Source organism: Trachemys scripta, chromosome 7 (genome assembly GCF_013100865.1).
Source record: "Trachemys scripta elegans isolate TJP31775 chromosome 7, CAS_Tse_1.0, whole genome shotgun sequence".
Classification (NCBI taxonomy): Eukaryota; Metazoa; Chordata; order Testudines; family Emydidae; genus Trachemys; species Trachemys scripta.
Genome location: NC_048304.1, coordinates 27,039,818 through 27,060,983, shown reverse-complemented (window position 1 = coordinate 27,060,983; position 21,166 = coordinate 27,039,818). Strand labels below are relative to the sequence as shown.

The window sequence follows — 21,166 nt, the reverse complement described above, 5'->3', positions numbered from 1 at the left end:
GCGGTAAGGGGGAAAAAAAACAAACCCAAAACAAGTACCCATGCCCACACACCCCAAAAAAACAAGCCAAATTTTGCTTTACTTCAGTTTCTCAGAACTCTTGTACATTTAAATGTGCATTCAGTGCATCCACCACTGGAAGAAGAAATCGGGGAAAGTGGTTCACTAAAGCTTCCTAATTTGGGTAGTAGTGTTTTATAATTTTGCTCTTTAATCAAGTACAACATGTTTATTCTGAAGACGGTCAGCTCTTATGGTCAGGGCCTTGTCTTACTATGTAATTGTAAAGTTACCTATATCTTTGTGGCCTATGTAAGTAATGAATATTTGTCCTTCAGATTTTCACTTTGTCATAGCTCCAATTTCAGCTGCTTCATAGTTTCTAAAATATGCAGTATCTAAATGCAAAAATGTAAAATACATATAAATTTAATCATTCATTTTCTCCCTTACACTTTTTTTTCAAGGGAGGGTGGGGGGGAAATAGGGTGGTACCTGGTAAGCTGCAAAACTCCTTTGTGGTAGTTAATGTAATAAGGAAAAATATAAATTGTGTGCTATTCTTGATTAATGCTGAAAAAGAAAATCTTTTTATTTTTAAGCACAAACGTTGTCCATGTTTTGAAAGTTGGCCTAGACAGTCCATAAGAAAATTTGTTGAATGAATGGTCATCAAAATGTACCTGTAAGTTTGGACTTAAGTTCTGATATCAGAAGAACTATGAACGTGGCATCTATGCAAAGTTGCCTGGGAGTATCACTGATTAAAATTCATCATTTTAGAGAAAATAATATGCTGGTACAGTTGGGTTACAAAATGGCATCTCACTACAAATCCATTTAGGGTAGGATTTTCAAATGTTTGGAAGCCTTTGAAAATCCAAGCCTAGTATTTGTTTTCTAAATTTACTGGTAGTAAAAATAATCCAGGGGAATCCATTGACAAGTTGACACCAATCTTATTATCACTCCGAAAATGAGTATTAATGAATCTCATTGGAGAAGGTGCTCTCTCCAAGTACCAATTAGATATGAATTGTAGAACAGTTCAACTCACCAGAATGATCAGAATATAGTGATGAAAAAGTAAAATAAAAGGTTATCATTTAAAACCCTTAATAATTACCAATTAAAATATAGCAACTCTCAGAATGCCAGGGTAACCATTTTTAATTAAAAAGAAATCTTTGAGTGTACAAGTACCGCCACCACCCTCACTGCTGCAGCCTCAGTGGTGTGTAGGCTTTGTCTGAGCCAGCAGTAAAGAGAAAAACTTCGGCGCCCTTTAAGAATTGTCCCCCCATCTTTCTCCTGTCTTCATGGCCACACAGCTTCTTGGTAGGCTTAGGGGAGGGGAGGAGAGGGACTTCTTGGCTAACTGTGTGGATAGAAAGGTGCAATGGAAGACCATTGGCTCTTGCACACCCAAAGGCAGGGGCCTTTCCCCTCCCTGGAATGCTGTCTGCACCTGAGAGCAACAGCTTCTTCCCTCTTCACAGCCTTGGGGTTAAAGTAGTAAGACAGGGTATTGAGCCTTGCTGGAGTCTTGTGCTGGCTGCCTTTCCCCGCTCAACCCTTATATGAGGGAAAGGCGAAAGGACCAAGTAAGAGGTATAGAGGGGGAGGAGCTGAGGGTAACCCTCCTTCAGGTGGTATGGATTACAGAAGGAAGGAAGACCTGCATTGATCTAGCTATTGCTGGATAGTTACCCAGATGTGTTAAGTTAATAAAGTTGCTGGCTAGTTAAAACCACATTCTGGTGTCTTGTCTTTCTTCCAGTGGAATCCGGGACAATTCATAACACTGATCAAAAGAGGGAAAAAATCCGGTTTGGTCTGATTAACCATCCAGCATTTACTGAATCCAGGGAATTGGTCTACTGCCTTGAGGAGGATGCACAATGACGCCATACTGTAGCAATTTAGTGCAGTCCTAATTTTTCTTTAAATAAATCCCTCTTTGATGTAGAGGCTGGTTTGAGCTTTTACAGGGTGTAGGAAGCGATTTTTATCTGTGCTTTCCATAACTACAGAGTATTTTTCTATGATGGATGGTACAGTCCATGAATACTTCTAAGCATTTCTGTCAACAGGAGATATGCTTTATGTCGACTCAACTGACAAACATAAGGCAAACAATATGTTGCTGAGAGTCTGAAACTGTGCTGTCAGTTTTTTAACAACTCTGTGGCTCATGGATGTAATATAAAATGTTGAATAGTGTGGAGAAAAAGATTCAGAAGTCCTGATTAATTACAGCCAATCAAACTCTAACCAATCAAACTGTACCAGCTAATACGGTGGTATTTTACTGAGACTAGTTACATACCATTGACTGGAAACTTATTTAAATAGCAACAATCTTTCTGTTGTAAGTTTGACTCAATTACAGTAACAAATTCCTATAAACAATATATTTATATAAAAGCATTTGTGAAAATGATTTTAAAAAATCCATTTGTCAGACTCTGTCTAATCTAAACAAGTTATAGGAACAAGTAAATTTAAAATGTTCTTCTATATTTTCTGATGTGGTAATTTAATTTAGTTTTTGTCCAGGTTTGCTGCTTTCCATGAGGAGATATCATATCTGATATTCTTCCAATATCATCAGCCAATTTGGTCTGGCCATCAATATAAGCTTAAGATGCTCTTGTCCAGGAATGGGCATTTATCTCTACCTTTCAGATCACTAGGCGGGACATGATTGTCTATATAACATCCATACTGTCTCCCTTGCCACATCCTTGTCTCTGCCATCCTGTATCACTTGCAGGATGTTAAAAGTACACTAAACCAGTTTGTATCTTCTGAACATTTTTATGACAGTCAATTTTACATTCCCTTTCTTCAGTATTCTTTTCCTGGGCTGTTTGTTATCTTTATCTCTTCGCTTGTGGATATTTCCTATCTTCACTCATGATCAACTACATCATTTAACACCATGAAAAAAGTGAAAATGGTGAGGATGCAATATGGCCTGGAGCAATTCTGAACTCGATTATTTTAGTAACAAAAATATCAAATAAGCTCTGCATTCCTCTCCATATGCATGCACTCTTTCCATTAGGATCAGTGGGACTTATTTTTATGCACTACATAAGGATACAGAAATAGAACACTGAATGTTGTTACCTTGTGAACACTGAATGGTGGCATATGTGAAATGAACTGATAGTCGTCATATCTACATCACAAATTTGGAAAGAGTATATTACTGTGCAATGCATGAGATTAACTAATGGACCAGAATACAACATAAAATAAATTGGATACTGAGGAATTACAAATATCTATCTATCTATCTATCTATCTATCTATCTATCTATCAGACAAATAGTCACTTCTTTGAAGTTCAGCCCCTCAAAGTCTTAACTAACTTGGCTTCTGTTTGTTACAGGACATGCACATTTCTATTAGACCCATGACTTACCCGTTTGCTTCTTTCAGCACCAGAAACTTGGCAACTGTGGATTGCAAACTTGGACTTTACAGAATCAGATTTAAGTTTTCCCTGAACTCTTTATAGCGCAGGAAGAGAACATCACCTATGTCAAATGGCATTTCCATAGCAAGGTGTTCAATGGCATGCTAAAAGACGCGTTTATTCACTACAAATTGATAAATGCAGGCCGTAATCAAAAGTTCTGCTTGCATAGGGGAAAAAAATCTTCTGAGTGTAATAGAGCCTTCTCAAAAAGATATTGAAATGTGATGAACCACAGCCATTTTTTGATTAAGTAGTTTTTTTCAATTTGCCACTTAAAAGAAGCTATGAATATCATTCAGTCATACTTCCTATCAACTCCTTCCAAGTGGCTGTCAAACCAAAATTATCTATTTTCTAGAATATTAGAATAAAAAAAATTCATTCTGCAAGTGATGCACAAAGATTATAATCTACAACTGGCAGATATGTAAAAATCCCTTCCTGCAAGGTGTGAAATTGAGAAATAAAATCTTGCCTGTCACTATAATATGCAATTTTGTTAACTTCTATGCTTGATAATCTTTCTTGGACATGCTGTTGGAAATATGGCATGCTGGGGATTATTAAAAATAGATATGGCCAAGTACCACCTTGATGACCACTGGATTTATATGTTGAAACCCCTCCTCCTAAACTCTGTCATTAGATTGTAAACTCTTAGACAGGGTTTGTGCCTTCTTTCTGTTGGGACAATGCCTCACACACTTTGGGTGCTACCAGGAACAAAGTTATAGTAATACCTGAACTATACAAGTAATGCAGACCGCTGCAGCAAAGTACAAAAAATAGAAATGTTGAACTTCGTTCATTGATAGAAATACAAATTACAGATTTTATAAGTATAAAGGGAATAATCTATAAACTTCCTCCACTTTTCTTGCAAAATACCTGATACTTAAGGTTACATCAACATATAACTCAATGGGAATTGCAAAACATAATTACTAACTCATGAATAGCACCTCAGTTTGATGATTTAACTAAAATGTATTCCATGTCAGAGCCCTTCTCCCGGTAGCGACTGGTACAATGATATTTTGTTCTTCTTCCTGTCTCTCTGAAAACTATAAAGTCTCAATCATCATCCCTCATGTAGATGTAGGTAAATTGGAATCTCCATTGGCCAATCATCAGTAAACTGTTGCTTGGCACATTCATGAGGCAGTTGGGTACTCCGGCCTTCAGCTAGATACACACATATGTGTCTGAAATCATCTCAACTAACCAGAGTGAACAAGAAGGCAAAAGCACGCCCTAATACCTCTGTACCCTGATGTTCCTTTGTTTCTGTAGGGCATATATCAACAGCGGGAAGGGCATGATAGACTAAGGGAGATACTGGTCGAGAACTTTTATGCAGCTTGGATGGGGAAGGCCAGGGTAGTTATTCTTGTTCTTCTAGATTTCTTTTCTGTTTGGTTTTTGGCTCCCTAGTTAGTTCTTGTATTAGTATTGTTTTCAAAGTCCAGAATATTCAAAGCGCCTTGTTCATCAGAGGTTCTGGTGTCCACCCTGCCAGCCCTATCTTATGGGTTTTTTCTTTGGATCTTTGCCAGTGTCTTTCTTGATTCCTGCAGCCAGCTAAATAGGCCCCTCTGTCCAGTTTGCCTGTCTCTCCAAAATCCAAGCACAGGTCAGAACAGGAAGTACTGTGGTATGTTCACACTTTCAGATAAAAACTTTCTTTTTAAAGGCAGGTAACTTGGTTTTATCAGAAGTGCTGGTAGCTCTTCAGTCTGATTCAAGAGAACAGTGTTCTCTGTAGCACTGCTATTTCCAATCACTTTTACCCTGCTTTCAATCCTAATTTCCTGCAACTCTGGTCCATTATGTCATGTAATGGTCTCCCTATCCACAGTTTCCCACTATTCTGGCTTTACCAACTGCAGTCTCTGCTCAGATAAAGATGTGTGTGATTGCTGGTGGTGGAGTTCCCATGTTAAAGCACTTGCATCGTTCATTCCTTGAAAAGACCTTCTTTATACCTACAGATTTAATCAAGATTGCAGAGAGTTTCCTATCATCCCACATTTCTTTCTTTTAATTCTGACTGGCTGTGGTACAAAGATGCACAGAATTCTCTGCTGGTTGCATCTGGCTTTGCTCAAATCCTGTGTGTCAGATCCTATTTCCAGTCTTTCTTACGATCACTGTTTTGTTCTTGCAAATGACATTAGCTTCCCAGTTGTTTGTTCTCTCTACTGAAGGAATGTCACCACAGCAATTAGATGTCAAAGATGAGCTAAGTAGTCACATGATTTTTTTTCTATAGAAGCCCCTACTCTTTAACACTTCTTGATTCAGCTGCTCTTGTTTAGTTACTTAGGGCTAGAGTCTGACCTTTGGCACAGCCATGAGGAAAGGTTGGTGTGATAGCTACGTTCACTACTTCCGGCATATCCCCTGGAGTCATTTTGACCTACGGAGACATCTTAGTGGTAGTTCTTCCCATACTTCCTCCTTGCTTCCAGGTGTTGGGGAGCAGTTACTCACCACTGGCCTATACCATCAGTGGATTACCACCAACCTGCCTTGCTTCTTTAACTACTCTGTTCACTTAGTAGCTCTTCTGGAACCAATGCTCCACCTGCTCTCTGAAGGGAGTAAGTGGCCACATTGCCCTTCTTACTCTTTTGCACTTGGACCTATTATCTGGGTAGCCCACATAACTGTGTAAAAGGGGCTGTTACATCCTAAGTCTCCTGTCCAGACACACATTCTGAGTAAGACTCTAGATCTGAATGTATTTTTTTTTAATCTCTCCATGGACAGTGTTTCTGGGTTTATAATACTAGGCCAAATGTTGCCCTCCATTACTCCTATGCAACCCTACCGTCTTCAATGAAAGTTATACTAGTATAACTGATAGCAAAATTTGCACTCTTTGGTCTATCATTCAGTTCTGAAACTGCTCCTTTTACATGTTAGGTACATTCTACAGGAAAAACAAAGAAACAAAAAATGAGTAAGACAAATACCTGAGGAATAAAGTGAAAAATTGTAAATGATCACTAGACAGGATTAAGAGTAGATGTAAAAATAAGGTAAAAGTCATGAGTCAACCTCTTTTTGAGTTGGGGGGGAAGCGAGCTTAGTGGGCTCACACAGTTATCGCTTCTAAATAATAAAACACTTGTGCAAGCCATCTGCGCCTTTCTCAATTGCAGCATCAACAAAAATGAATATGGTCATGTATACAGAAAATGGATTGTATTTTAAATCCCGTTGGCCCCACTCATTTCTGTAGTTCCATTTGCTTCAGTCTGAATAAGCAAACTGGATTTGGCCTATTATTGATTTAAATAAGAGGAGAAACAAATCAAGCCCCCATGCCACCCACCATAGAAGCAGACATACAATGGATTAATCAAAAACAAACTCATGACTATATAGTTATACAAAAGTTTTTGACTGGATTGAAAAAAAGATTTTTCTAGGCACCATTTTCCCCTCTGAACTGTATATTTAGAAAGTAGTCTAAATCTCCACACTTAGGTGGTAAGTGATATAATATCTCTGTGTTTCTGACACCCATCAGGATTGGATATGCCCAGACATTTGTTCAAATGGTTGTAGGACAAATGTAACAATTGTAGCTTTTGTTTACAGGGAAGCAGAAAAGATAGTCACAGAAAGATACCTACACATTTATTCTAAGATGCATTTTCTTCATTTTTTTCTATTATTTTAGAATACTGTAATTGTTTGCCTCTCCATCTTGCTACATAACACAGACCTCACTTTGATTTTTTTGGATCTGTATGGTGTGAAAGAACAACCGAGACAGGAGTATGAGGCAGAGAGAGAAAGCATGCTCTTTTGGTCTAGTATTAGTATACTTGTCTAGAACATAAAACATTTAGGAATACTGTTTGTCTGAAAACCTACAAAGGCATTTTACACTGTCTGCACTTTGTTTATCTGTGTTTCTTTCTTATAGTTTTTATTTGCCATATTTCAAAAGGAGCAATTAGTGTTTTAGAATCCATGATTCTGAATTCAAATGTATTCATCCCAAGATGCACTTGTCCATTTGTATTATGGTTCCATATGTTTTATTAGTCATTGTAGAGGTTTTTAAGCAGCCGAACACTTTCATATCCGAAAAAAGCAACAGAGGGTCCCGTGGCACCTTTAAGACTAACAGAAGTATTGGGAGCATAAGCTTTCGTGGGTAAGAACTTGCATCTGAAGAAGTGAGGTTCTTACCCACGAAAGCTTATGCTCCCAATACTTCTGTTAGTCTTAAAGGTGCCACGGGACCCTCTGTTGCTTTTTTTACAGATTCAGACTAACACGGCTACCCCTCTGATATCCGAAAAGCTTGTTCTAACCAAATTTCACTCAGGCAGAACCTCCGTTGAAGGCAGTGGGAGCTTTGCCTAGGTAAGAAGTGCTGAATAGGGCCTTTAAAGAAGCACCATAGCTATTGGCAGGTTGTGGGACAAGTGAATTGTGGAGATAAGATAGTGATTTGTCACAGTCAACAGTCTGAGGACAGACAACATTGTGTCTGTCTGATCTGTGTCTCACCCAGATTCACACAACCACACTCGTTTTGATATATTCTTATGTGTATTGATAGAGGCTTGGTATTTGACTGTAGCCCTATATGATCCTAATACGTTTTAGCAAAAGGAACAAAAAAGTCTCTCTCTTTTTTTTTTAAAAGGCTCCAACATACCCTACAGTATATGCATAGTCCCCATTCATAGTACACATGATATTTTCCTATTGAATAACTTAACAATAATGATCAGGCACTTGCTTTACAGTGGGCTTGTTTTTTTCTTAATGTGGTTACTTCTGCTTGCTTTTAAAACACTTACAGAAAAGATTTGTACACAAGTTTGTCCTTGAGCAGTTTCTATGAGCTTAGCTTTGGTTTCCAAGGCTGCACCTTATCCTTGTCATATATCATTTGGACAGCAGCTGAGCTATAACTCTCTTTTGGTATGTTGTACGTTAAATATTTTATGGCATGGTTGATTTCATTTAGTAGCATTGACATTTCCTTTCTTTTGCTATAATTTGCAGTATGTTCTACTGGCTTCCTGTATTGTCTGTCAAGCACCTTTTTCTCCCATGCCACCAGCATAGTTTTAGATTTCCTGGTCAATGATAAAGCGACAAAGAGTCCTGTGGCACCTTATAGATTAACAGATGTATTGGAGCATAAGTTTTTGTGGGTGAATACCCACTTCGTCAGATGCATGTGGTGGAAATTTCCAGAGGCAGCTAGGCAAGAATCGGTCTAGACTGATTCTAGACTTCTAGACTGATTCTTGTCTCCATATTTATACCTGCCTCTGGAAATTTCCACCACATGCATCTGACGAAGTGGGTATTCACTCACGAAAGCTTATGCTCCAATACGTCTGTTAGTCTATAAGGTGCCACAGGACTTTGTCGCTTTTTACAGATCCAGACTAACACGGCTACCCCTCTGATACTTGGTCGATGATAGATGCAGTTCCATCCAGTTTGCTTGGAAACATGTTCAAGCATTTTCTGTGTGTCAGAATTGACTCTTCATATTCTTTTAGTTTCTGAGTCTGGATTTGCTTCTATGATGAACTTGCTGCATTTATGTTGGGCTCCTATTCGTTCAATTTGTTGGTTATTGTGAGTTGAGAGTTGTACTTTTCCTTTCCTTTCCTATCTGGAGAGCTGCATTAGTCATCCTCTTCTGCATTGTTCTTCCCTTTGCCTCAATCAGACCTTGGCCTTCTAGAGCTCTGTGGTGATGCATTTTCTTAGAAGCATGTACTATACCTATCTTTCAGTATTGCTATCCTTCTGTTAGTATTCCTGCAATAATATAAACATCTGTTCTATATTTCTCAGAAAGTATGAAACTGGCCTGTTGCCTGACATCATCTTACCTTATGCTGTGATCCTACTACATCTCACATGCTAAAAAGGGTTAAAAGAGGTCAGCAGTTGGATTGGAGACCTCCAGGGTACCCCCAAGTGTTGCAGAAAGTATTCTTTATCATTCATTAGGCGGCAAGCTTTTCTCTGAGACAGTGCCCCAGCATTGTGTTAGGGAGAACTTTACAGCTGGGAATGGTGTCTTTTGAATGAGAAATAAAACTGAGATCTAGACCACCGTGGTAATTTAAAAATTCCATGACCTTTTCATAAAAATGAGCACACTATGGCTGTATTCCAACTTGGGTAATTCATTTGTAAATGTCTAAATACTTCCTCTACTTTCAAATATATATGGTATTCACCACTTCCTGACTTACGCTGTTGTCTGTTACCAGGCACCCCAGAGATAAGCTGCACCCCTCTGTAGTGTGGGGTGATACCCTTTATCTATCTTGCAGGGGTGTTGAGACTTCATATATGTTTGTAAAGCACTTTGAGAGCCTCAGATGAAAGGTGCATTGTATGTGCACACAATTACATAAAAATATATTAATTTATCATATTTCAGAATGTTTAGAGTAGTTCAAGATTTTCTGTGTTGAGGAGCAAATTCTATTTTAATCTCATTACAGGCTCTCAGGCTCCTGTGACACTGGGTGTTACTTAACTACATCAGAGGGGCATTGTGAAGGATTTATTTGTTATTTTTTGGACAGTGCTCTGAAAATACAAAGCACTATTTTACGTGCCAGCTAGAAAAATCATACTGGTGATGTGATTGGTTTCTGTTATTTTTAAAACAACATCAGACTAAATATGTTGTCAGTGTCAGCATGGCTTAGCTGGCAGTTCTGTCACCTTTTGAGCTACAAGTGTGTTGGATTTTAAGTCTCGTACTATCACTTGGTCTTATATGCAGTACTGACACTGAGCTGCAGTATTGGTACTGTACATTGCTCTGCAGTGTTGGAGATGTTGTCCTTCAGGGCAGACATTATAGGGACAGGACCTTTTGTATGTCTCTAGAAGCTGTTCAGGCAGAATTTAAAGATCACATCACCTATTGGATACAATTTTAAATCTATTATCTTGATTAATACTTACTCTCAGTAATGAGACAGATTGCCCAAAACATTGTGGGAACAACAATATTGTATTTCCTTCGGAGTCATTGCACTTTACCATCAGTATCAAATATATTATTTTGAAGCTTGCTGAAATATCTAGAAAGCAAAATACACTATTTAAAATGTAAATATTAGCCTCTTATCATAGAACTATCTTACTTATTTCCCTGTGCATGTGAATTTCTTGTGAACCATGTGAATAAAATGTTTCTTATACCAGTGCCAGTCTTCCTCTTCATTCTGTGCATTCCATTTTGGTGCATTCTTTCAGCCGGCACATCTTGCTTGTCTTTGCTGAGCATTCAGCCCTACTTCTTAGGGTCAATAATGTCTGTGACACCTACTTAATTGCTACATGCATTTGTACTGTTCCTTGGCAATTATATTTCAGATTCCTGTCAATGTACCTGTTTGCCTCGGGGCTGTGTTTATATTAAATATCAATAAAAAAAACTGATAGCAGCTACACAAATGGCAATAGAAGAAAATCATACATATCTGCAAGCCAGCCAGAGTAGGAGATGGGAGAATAAAAGAATGTTTTAATTTTATTTTAGAGGTTATTGCCAGGACATGTCTTTGCAAAACAAAAATAGGATCTATGTTTAAAGTATTCTGGCAGAAGATATTTACATCTATAGTTTTTGAGTTTGCCTTATAGCATCATGCAATGATTTTTTGTTTACATACAGCTTTTCATCCCCCAAATATTCAAAAGAATCTCGTTACCCAATATTGAAATGTAGCTACACCTCTACCCTGAGATAACGCGACCCGATATAACACGAATTCAGATATAACTTGGTAAAGCAGTGCCCCGGGGGCTGTACACTCCGGTGGTTCAAAGCAAGTTCGATATAACATGGTTTCACCTATAACGTGGTAAGATTTTTTTGGCTCTTGAGGACAGCATTATATCGAAGTAGAGGTGTATTTTGGGGGATGCAAACAGCACACGGCAGCAATAGACAACAGTACAGGCAGTGGAAAATACTGTTTTGGCAGAATGTAGTTACCAGAATTGGAATTTGGCTAGCACACGTACCATTAGAAGATGTGCCATGAAATTTGGAATGGCTCTCAATTGTAGTTTGGGGGGCACTCTCACTGAGAGAAGCTGGTCCAAATACCAATGAATACACAGCAACCATGTTGGGACCTGGGTGCTCCTAGTTTATGAGTAAGGTGTGCTAGCTGGCAAAGTCATGAACATGCCCGTTATAAGTGGTGGATCTCTAGTTTATAGCCACAGCCCTGCCTTGAGGGTGGCGTGTAGCCATGCCATCAGGAGAACTGTAAGGGCATTATGTCCACAGCACAACTCCCAGAGTTCTCAGCACATGACGGGAGCGTGCCTGCAGCTCTGATCTTTTGCCCCTTCTCTTCCTGGCTTCTTAGCAGTTGCTAGCACTTCAGGAATACTGTGCTCAGTGGAATGTAGAGACTTGATTGAGGGGCATAGTACAGGTAAGTTTTCTGCACCTCACTTTTCCTTGCCCATCACTGAAAGGGCTGAAGAGAGACTGGCCTAATATGTTTCCAAATAAGAGTGGCTGATGTATAAAGAGTCACCTTCAGGTCACTCTCAGAGTGTTGCTAACAGTACAGCCAGCATAATGAAAGAGCAACATGCAGGAAGGCAGTAAATCCTCTCTTGACAATCTAGCATTCATTTTAAAGGAGCTGATTGTCTTTTAAAGGGCATGGTAGATTTTTAATTGTTGCCTCTTACTTAAAATGCCCCGCTTAATGCACCTCTTCGTTTCTGATTAGTTTCAGGGTCACTGGATTAATGCTTTTAAGTGATCAGCCTTTGGATGTGTTGTGATTATTGATATTAATGTAATGCAGAAAATATGCTAAAACAGGCATGTGTGGGTAAAATTTTCCCTGTTGTATCAGAATTTCCTGGTTTGTGGCAATACACACACACACACTCTCTCTCTCTCTCTCTCATTACAGCGATTACTTATTGTTAGCTCATCCTTAAGCAATCTATAGTTACAAGCATGGATATTTCAATATGTCTTAATTTATAAACATCACTTTCCCTTGGTACTTGCTATCTGCAGTGTTGTTTATTTTAAAATAATTTTTCAAATACTTACTCTCAGGGTTTCATATTATAACACTGAAACTTTGCAGCCTGGGCAAGTAAAGTTGTCTGGTGGCATGAAAATGGCCTCCCATATGTTGAACTTGAGCTCATATAGACTCCAAATGAAGCTGTGTTGAGTTTTATTCTGCTGGAATGAGTGGTGGTGTGATGTGAAGCCTTTGGGATAGGGTGGAGACAAGCAATAAGATTTTGGGGTCTCTGAGGAATGCAGGATAGAAGAAATCTGGTGAACCATTGAAATTGTATGATGTCATGTTTCTGGCATGAAATCGTGGATGTAAATTGTGAGGAAGCCCTAAAATGCCTTTAAAATTAAAAGTCATAAAGCAGTGATGTCCGACCTCAGATTGGTTATTAGTTCTTCCTGTTGAAGGAAGGACCATGAAGGAGCTCAGATGCCAAGTTGAGAGCAGGTGCTTTGCATGCCCTCTGAAGAGGAGATCTCCCTTAAAATGCTCATAGAAAAGGAAATAAACCCTAAAGAACTGAAACTAAATTTTGTGTTTCAAGTGAGATTTGAACTCCTGACCAACTTAGCTATACTACTGCTGCAATGAGTCATTGAAACAGCTGTGTTGTTTAATAGTAATCTGGCTCCTCCAACAGAGCTAGCATGGTTTCAATGGGATTAGAATCACAATATTCAAGATAGTGTTGGGCTATATGGTGGGATGAGAACATGGCTGAGATTCTAACACGTCACTTTTGTCATCTAATCACTAAATGCCATATTAGGACTGAACACAAGGTTTGCTTTCTTATTAGATTAGGATCGTATTTCTCCAAATTGATGTTTTATTTTTGTAGGTTAGGCAAGAATGATCCTGAATTTCAGGTCATGGTGTTTCAGGGAAACTTATTGGAGTAACTGTAAACTCGCGAACACCTGAGGTTTTCTTCTGTGCAGTATAATGACCTTTAGGCAACACCAACATTGTATAGTGACATGGGTTTACTTTCACATAGTAGATTTGTTGGAGAGAACTCAAATTTGTGTTTGGTATGTCTCTAGTTTGACAGGTTTTGATATTATATATAATATAATATTTCATTTTCTAGGACTAAATTTAACTCCACTAGACATGTTTTTAAAACAAAATCTGCTTTGTTGAGCTTGCTTTTTCAACAGCCCGTCTATGTAAACCTAAATATTTAGAAGAATGCAGAGTTCAAAGATGTGTAGCTGAGACATTTCCCTTTTTCTCCTGGTGTTTTTCTTTGATGAATGTAAGGATAGAAAACAATTTACCTTTTTTCCACTCCATTAAAATCACATTCTAAGCAATCTTCTGAAATCAATGCAGAGTGCCATTATTGTACAAGTCTGTGGAAGCATTATCTGGGTAGTTGTATGTGCTTTTTTTTTTTTTTTTTTTTTTTTTTTTTTAATTACAGCTCTGATTTAAGTTAACTTTATTTTTCTAGTGGAAGTGTTCTTTCAAATACTTGAACAAGTTGCGTGTGTGTTCATGCCTTTAAAAACAATACTACAACTCAGATTTTAAGTTAGCTTTGTTTTTTCTTTTTGAAACCATTGCCTTTAGGTGCAGGTTGTATTAGGAATATAGAGTGTCTTTCTTTAGCATGTCTCATTTCACAACCACATGTGATATTGAGCTCAAAAAACTTGGCTTTCAAATATATTAATTCAATTTTGCTTTGTCACTTTTATGACAAATAACCACTTTACATCATTCTAAAAGTACTAGGGTGTCTTAGGATTTTAAGTGTTACTAGTTGAATATACTATGCTGTATTAAAAGAAAAAACAAACATAATAAAAAAAATCTTCTCACATGTAGAGTTTTAGTTTGCTTTCATGTACTATTCTGTTTATGGGAATAAAAAAATATAGGTCAGTCAGTGTTGGAAAATCCAAGCTCCATGTTTTTTTATATAGTAATTAGTGCTATGCTGTGTTTGCTATGCATTTGTTTGTTTATCACAATACACTTACATACTCCAGCAGGAAATGAAAGGCACTTCACTTTCTAATGTGCATGCTGAATAATATATATTATTATAAAGTAAAACATACATTAGACTCCATTGTACTAAAAACAATACTACTATGCAGAGGGTCTCCCTCTAAAGATTTTAGCGAAGATAGGAGTGTTGGTGTGTAAGAGTACAACCTGGTGAAATAGAATCTGTCTTTTGACAGGGCTATTATGTATGTTATCCGCACAAATAAACTTTTAACATACAGTTAAAGTGACCATACTAAATTCAAAACATTCATACAGAATATATAAATAACATTATCCTGAAAAATCCCAAGCCTTAAAAGTATATAAATTACGAGTTAAAGTAATTAATAATCTGTTACTCTTACAGTACATTCATTCAGTAATAGTGATATGATCCTTCCTGTTATATATTCTAATTAACACATTTAACTCTCACCTATAAAGTATGTCTTGGAACTCTTACACAGATTAGTGATGTATATATTGACTCTTCTACACCTATGTATATATTTTCACTAGGTAAAATACATAAATAGTGTTGAACGTGTTTGTAAGTATGCCTGTAACTGCTTCAAAGCAAAGAAATGGAATGTTAGAGAGAGACAAAATAATCCCATCATGACTTCCTGCCACTTTATCCAATATTTGTGTTGTCATGTTGCATTAATACATGATGACATTGCATCATCATGACTCAGTACCATTGTCCATTTATTGCAGTATCATGTTATAGTACATCATCACACCCATCTCTCCACACCTTGCTAGATGTTGGGAGGGTAGTTTGACTGGGAAGTGCATTTGCCCCTCACCCTTCTCTCTTGGCTACTGAAGGAAGTTTTCTCTCTCTTTGGAGTAGGTGTGTTTTGTGGGTCATCTCTTGAATGCTGGGAATGAAGGCTGGATAAAATAGTTTCCAGAGGCCCGTACACACCAAGTTAATAGGTGCTGAGACCCAGAAAGTCCTGGAGAAATACTCACTGAAACTGTGCTCTTCATAGGAGCCACATGTAGAGAGTGCCCTTGACTTATGAGCTAGAACTTGCAGACCAATGGTTTTAGATACTGAATCAACCAAAGATGATATGGTGCAAGGGATTCTATCAACTGAGTGTCACTCTTCTTTATTTTTTCAGATCCAGCTATCGTAAATGGAGTCTTTTGGTCAGAATCCTTAAACAAGGTGTTTGTCGATAACTTTGACCGTGACCCTTCTCTCATATGGCAGTACTTTGGAAGTGCAAAGGGATTTTTTAGACAGTATCCAGGTATGCATATTAATTAAAATAAAATGAACAGGTGATATTGCTACAGGTTTCCACGAAAAAATTAGTGTTGCAGGTCCTGAATTTTGCAAGCACCCACAGATTCCATTAACTTAATTTAGAGTTCTCAGAGCAGTTCTTAAAAAAGCAAGGGCTATTAATATTTATCCCCTTTCCTCCCAATTAATATTTGTAATTGTGAAAAAATTGGGAATAGTCCAACAGCAAATATATTGTCACTTGCTTTTGCGCATTTACCCAATTCAGGTGTGACATATATTGCAAATGCATACAGTATCTTTGTGGGAACATATTGTATTAAGTGTATGCATCACTCTGGGGCAGGGATTGAATGTATGATTGTGTTCTGTTCTATGGGGGATGATTATCACAGCTCCTCCAAGTACCAAAACCGGTGTGTGTGTGGAGGGGTGATTAAGGTGAATCACTTAGGTTTTAAACACCTCTAGAGAGGTCCCACCTTTGGGGAGGCTCACATATACTAATTCAAACTGGATTTTCCAGAGACCAACAGACAAAGCAAAGGATTTTGGCATAAAAAGTTTGTGGTTAAACTGACTTGGGGCTTCTTTCTAATCCAACGTATGGGTAGGATTCTTCAGTGCAACCCCTGTAGAAGGGTTGGAAAGACTTTGACTTACTTGGGCCCCGTAAGACTAATGGGTGACCTCTGGTACACTTTTGACATGTGTATAGGGACTTCTTTTGGTTTCTTACATGCTTTTTCTGTAATGCTGTTACCTTAAGAATAAAGGTGCTTGCTTAGAAGGAGTGGTGTGGTATCTTGTAACTGCTGGCAATACACTGCTCATAACCCTTGCAGAGAAACTAAAACACAGGTGGTGGCTTATAGGCATATTGGCTTGCTGGGGATATCACAGTGTAAGGCAGGGAGATGTGCAGCCGTAAAACCCTGGGAAGGAGAGAGAGAGAAGCTGTTCTCCACCCAAGAGAGATGGCATTTGGGAGCCAGGAACCTTAAGTGGGTGCCCTCGAGGAAGCACCAAGGGTGAATACAGGTGTTATTACCCTGAAACTGAAACACCATGTTTTTGTACATTTATCCAATTTAGTGCATTTCGCTTACTATTTACAAATTCTTTGTATTATGACAACCAGGAAATTGATACAACTGAATGTAAATTACAAAAGAAATTGAGCCAGTACTTGCAATTTTTGCCATTTCAAACTCCAAACCTATTTGCAAGGCCTACATTTTCTCACTGTGCATCTTGTCCGTGTAGAAATTCAGAGCGAGCTGGCATAATTTCAAGATGAGATATCACTGGTTCTAGCAAATGCTGTACATGCATGCATGCTAGCACAGATATGTAACAAAGTGGGAGAGAAAGTTTGCAGAATTATAGGTATACTTATGTTTCTTGGTTAGAACAGGTAAGACCCGTGGGGCATTTTTCTGCATAGTGCTGTATCATATGAGATATTTAATTCTGCTGGATTTGAATTTTTAATAAAAAATGAAGTTTTAATTTTGCTTGGGAATTATGAAAATGTGACTTCAGGCAGAAGTTATGCCAACATTGCAACTGTAGAAATAGAACTCAGACAGCTAACAATAATGTAAAAAGCCTAATTTTGGAGTAGTAGAGCTGTTTCATATTGTGGTAAGTAAAAGTAATTACTACACATCTTTATTGCTATGCTAAATCAAATTAAATTAGCATTTTCCATGCTAATAATTTCCTCATTCATATGACTTAAAGCAGAGGTGGGCAAACTACGGCCCATGGGCCACATCCGGCCTGTAGGACCCTCTTGCTTGGCCCCTGAGCTCCTGGCCCGGGAGGCTAGCCCCCGGCCCCTCCTCTGCAGCCTCAGATCACTCCGCCACCGCACAATGCTCTGGGCGGCGGAGCTACAAGCTCCTGGGGCAGCGCAGCTGCAGAACCCTGCCTGACCCGGTGCTCTGTGCTGCGCAGTGTGTGGCTGGCTCCCGCTGGGTGGCCTTGCTGTAGCGCCACCAGCCACTGGTGCTCCAGGCAGAGTGGTAAGGTGGCAGGGACTGGGGGGGTTGGATCGAGGGCAGGGGTGTTTGGGGGGTGGTCAGGGGGTGGAATGGTCAGAGGGCAGGGAACAGGGGTTGAATGAGAGCAGGGTCCCAGGGGGGCAGTCAGGAAGGAGGGGGGGCTGGATGGGGCAGCGGGGGGCAGTCAGGGGCAGGGGTTTTGGGGGCAGTCAGGAGACAGGAAGAAGGAGTGGTTGGAGGGGGCAGGGATTCCAGGGGGCAGTCAGGAAGGAGGGGTGGTTGGTTGGGACAGAGGTCCCGGGGGGGCAGTCAGGAATGAGAGGAGAGGTTGGATGGGGCAGCAGAGGGCAGTCAAGGGCGGGGGTTCCTGGGGTAGTCAGGGGACCGGGAGCAGGGGGTGAATGGGGCAGGGGTCCTGGGGGGGCTGTCACAGAACAGGGGGGATTGGATGGGACAGGAGTCCCGGGTGGGTGTCAGGGGGCAAGAAGTGTGTGTGGGGGGCAAATAGGGGGCGGGGGCTGGGCCACACCTGGTTGTTTGGGAAGGCACAGCCTTCCCTAATCGGCCCTCCATACAATTTCTGAAACCCAATGCGGCCCTCGGGCCAAAAAGTTTGCCCACCCCTGACTTAAGGGGAGCCTCTCCCTGGTACTGTGAGACTCGTCTCTCCCTTGGGTGAGATAAAAATGGGACATAAAGCAGAAAACCAGAAATCATGTCAAGTTCCACATATCAGATGACGGTTTCAAATACCTTCTCTGTAAGTTAATAGAGACGAGAATTGCCTTTGCTGTAAGGCATGAAAAACGTTCCTATAAGTTTCAAGGCATTAAAAAAATGCTTAGGGACACACTTAGGATGTTTCTGTGTCTCTGGCTATCTCTCTACTTGAAAAAAATTACATGAGGCACAAAAAGATAAGTAATTTCTTAACCTGAAATAGTGTGAGACGATAAAAGAAGAGAATTCACCCTTCAGATCATTCAGATAGTACTCCGCTTGGGTATTCTGCTCTGTCTACAGATGCAATATTTCCTCTTCATTCATTCCTTTTTTTATTTTGCACTTTCTTGGCATCTTCTTTCTGATGCCATCTGATTATCTCAAAGGATTGTTTTAAGCATACATTGATTAACCCCCATTAAACTACAACAGAATACAGGCTCTTACATAACACTCTGCTCTTGCATAGCACCAGATCCTGCTCCCATTAATTTCAATGACAAAGCTCCCATTGACTTCCCTAATTCAAGATCAGGCCACTAGTGAAACAGCTCTTTTAGTTGATTGGTTAGAGGCTGTTTTCTGGAGCCTAAAGTCTTCAATGTTTGTATATTTGTATGTGGTTGGCTGATGACTGACACATCTCTCTATATAGGTTTTAAATTATAGTTCAGGCCTTAAGATCCTTGACATTTCAATAGTGGAAATTCTAGCATTGTTATTTTAAGAGGATCCTTTATTGTGCTATGGATTGAATGCAAGTCCAGAAATATGTTGATTTAAAAACAGGGGGGACTGGCCTGTTGATATTCTTTATTTGAAAGCTAGTATTATATTTCCTCTGACCCATGGGTCAGAAACAGTACCTCATCATAGTCAAGTGATCTGTGGCAAAATGTCTGAAACACAACCTGTGAGTGATGCCATCAAGCATGACAGTCCCTGGCAAGTTCAGTCATGGTAGAAAGAGTAATGGGGAAATGGACTTGATTAGCGTCATCACACTCTTGCCAACTACCATGGCTAAGCATAGCGAGGCTCTAGACACATTCTTTACTATGATGTACAGAATAGTGGTGAAGCAGCCTTCACCCTGCCATGGGCTGAAAGCAGCTGAGAAAGATGATTGTATTTCCCATGGTCCTAGTTCGTTAAAGTATTTTTCCAACTACTGCTATAGTTCTTTGTATGTGATATTTAAGCATGTCTGCTCAATCAATAAAATATTAGAATCCTTTAAATGCTACTTTCACCAGTAGCAAAGATACAGATTATGAACATTCTGATGTATTGTAATCTAATCTTTTTTTTTTAAACAGGAATTAAATGGGAACCAGATGAGAATGGAGTTATTGCATTTGACTGCAGAAATCGAAAATGGTAGGTAACAGTCAACCACCAATGTGTTTTTAAGAAATATAAAAAAATATAAGATCAGTCTGCATTTTGCTTCTTGGTCTAGGTACATACAAGCAGCTACTTCTCCAAAAGACGTGGTTATTTTAGTTGATGTCAGTGGCAGCATGAAAGGACTCCGTCTGACAATTGCTAAGCAAACCGTATCATCTATTTTGGATACCCTTGGAGATGATGACTTTTTCAACATAATTGCTGTGAGTTTCTCTGTATTTTTCTTCCCTTCTTTTTTCTAATTAATTGTTTTGTGTTGTATTCTTTGTCATATTCTACATCCTGCCATGTACACCAATAAACTGAATTTAGAGGACAGGTATCGAGGACTGTGTAATGGCGTGCTATTTCACTGAACCTCAGTAATTGGACAGACTCTTTGCATTTCTTCCAAAGCAACTTTATTCCTTGCTTTCACTTAACATATTGAACATTCTCTGGACATATTCCCTCTTTGATCCCAACACGACTACTTTCTGTGTCAAACTGCAGAGTTTTCTGTATGTCATTCTGGGAGTTGCAATAATCACTGCCATAATAACCTAATGTGATTGCCTGAGTTGCAGCCAGCACAGCTCTGGTGTGTGACTTTATGCAGCTTTTTAATGCAATCTGTATGTTCAGCTTTCCCCCCCACCCAATAGATGCATTTTTCTCTGTTTTCCGTAGTAGAGTGAAAGCTAAGGAATGCTTTGCACATAAAAATAAGTTACAATAGGCTTGTAGTGTCAGAGCCCCTTTGTTAAGACTGCAACATACTCGCATCAAGTTTACAAAGATACCCTAAAGTTTTCAGTCTGAGATCTGAGGGGTGGTGTTTAGCCCCCAAGCCAATTGAGTTCCAGAACTGCTGGCTGCATAAGCAGAAAAGTCATGAAGCAAGTAAAGCAACATGCAGAACTCACTGCACTGTGTCATCTTGATCTGCGTATTATCACTGTGGGTCTCATTTCACTTTTATTCCTAATAGCCATTGTTTTTCTGTACTTTTAAAGCAGCAACAAAATAATGGCAAATATGGCAATTCACATGTTACTCACCACCAACATTCTTTGATGGTCTGCAAAATTATATGTGAAAATTGGTATGTGATACTTATCCCCTGAGTTACCATAGTATATGTACGTGAGGACATACATTTACTATATACCCTATTCAAATTCTAGGTCAGTTTCCG

General features: G+C 39.2%; 1 protein-coding gene across 8 annotated transcripts in view; it reads left to right on the top strand.

The window, feature by feature from the left end:
• Positions 1–21,166, top strand: part of CACNA2D3 (calcium voltage-gated channel auxiliary subunit alpha2delta 3) — a 713,664-nt gene that overhangs the window by 313,683 nt on the left and 378,815 nt on the right. For all 8 annotated transcript variants that reach the window (XR_004646516.1, XM_034776516.1, XM_034776515.1 and 5 more), the window contains exons 6-8: positions 15,720–15,851; positions 19,899–19,959; positions 20,042–20,192. Coding sequence is in view for 7 of the 8 variants with exons in the window: in XM_034776516.1 (XP_034632407.1) it covers positions 15,720–15,851; positions 19,899–19,959; positions 20,042–20,192 (344 nt within the window). In the remaining variant the exon portion in view is untranslated. The remainder of the gene's footprint in view (positions 1–15,719; positions 15,852–19,898; positions 19,960–20,041; positions 20,193–21,166) is intronic.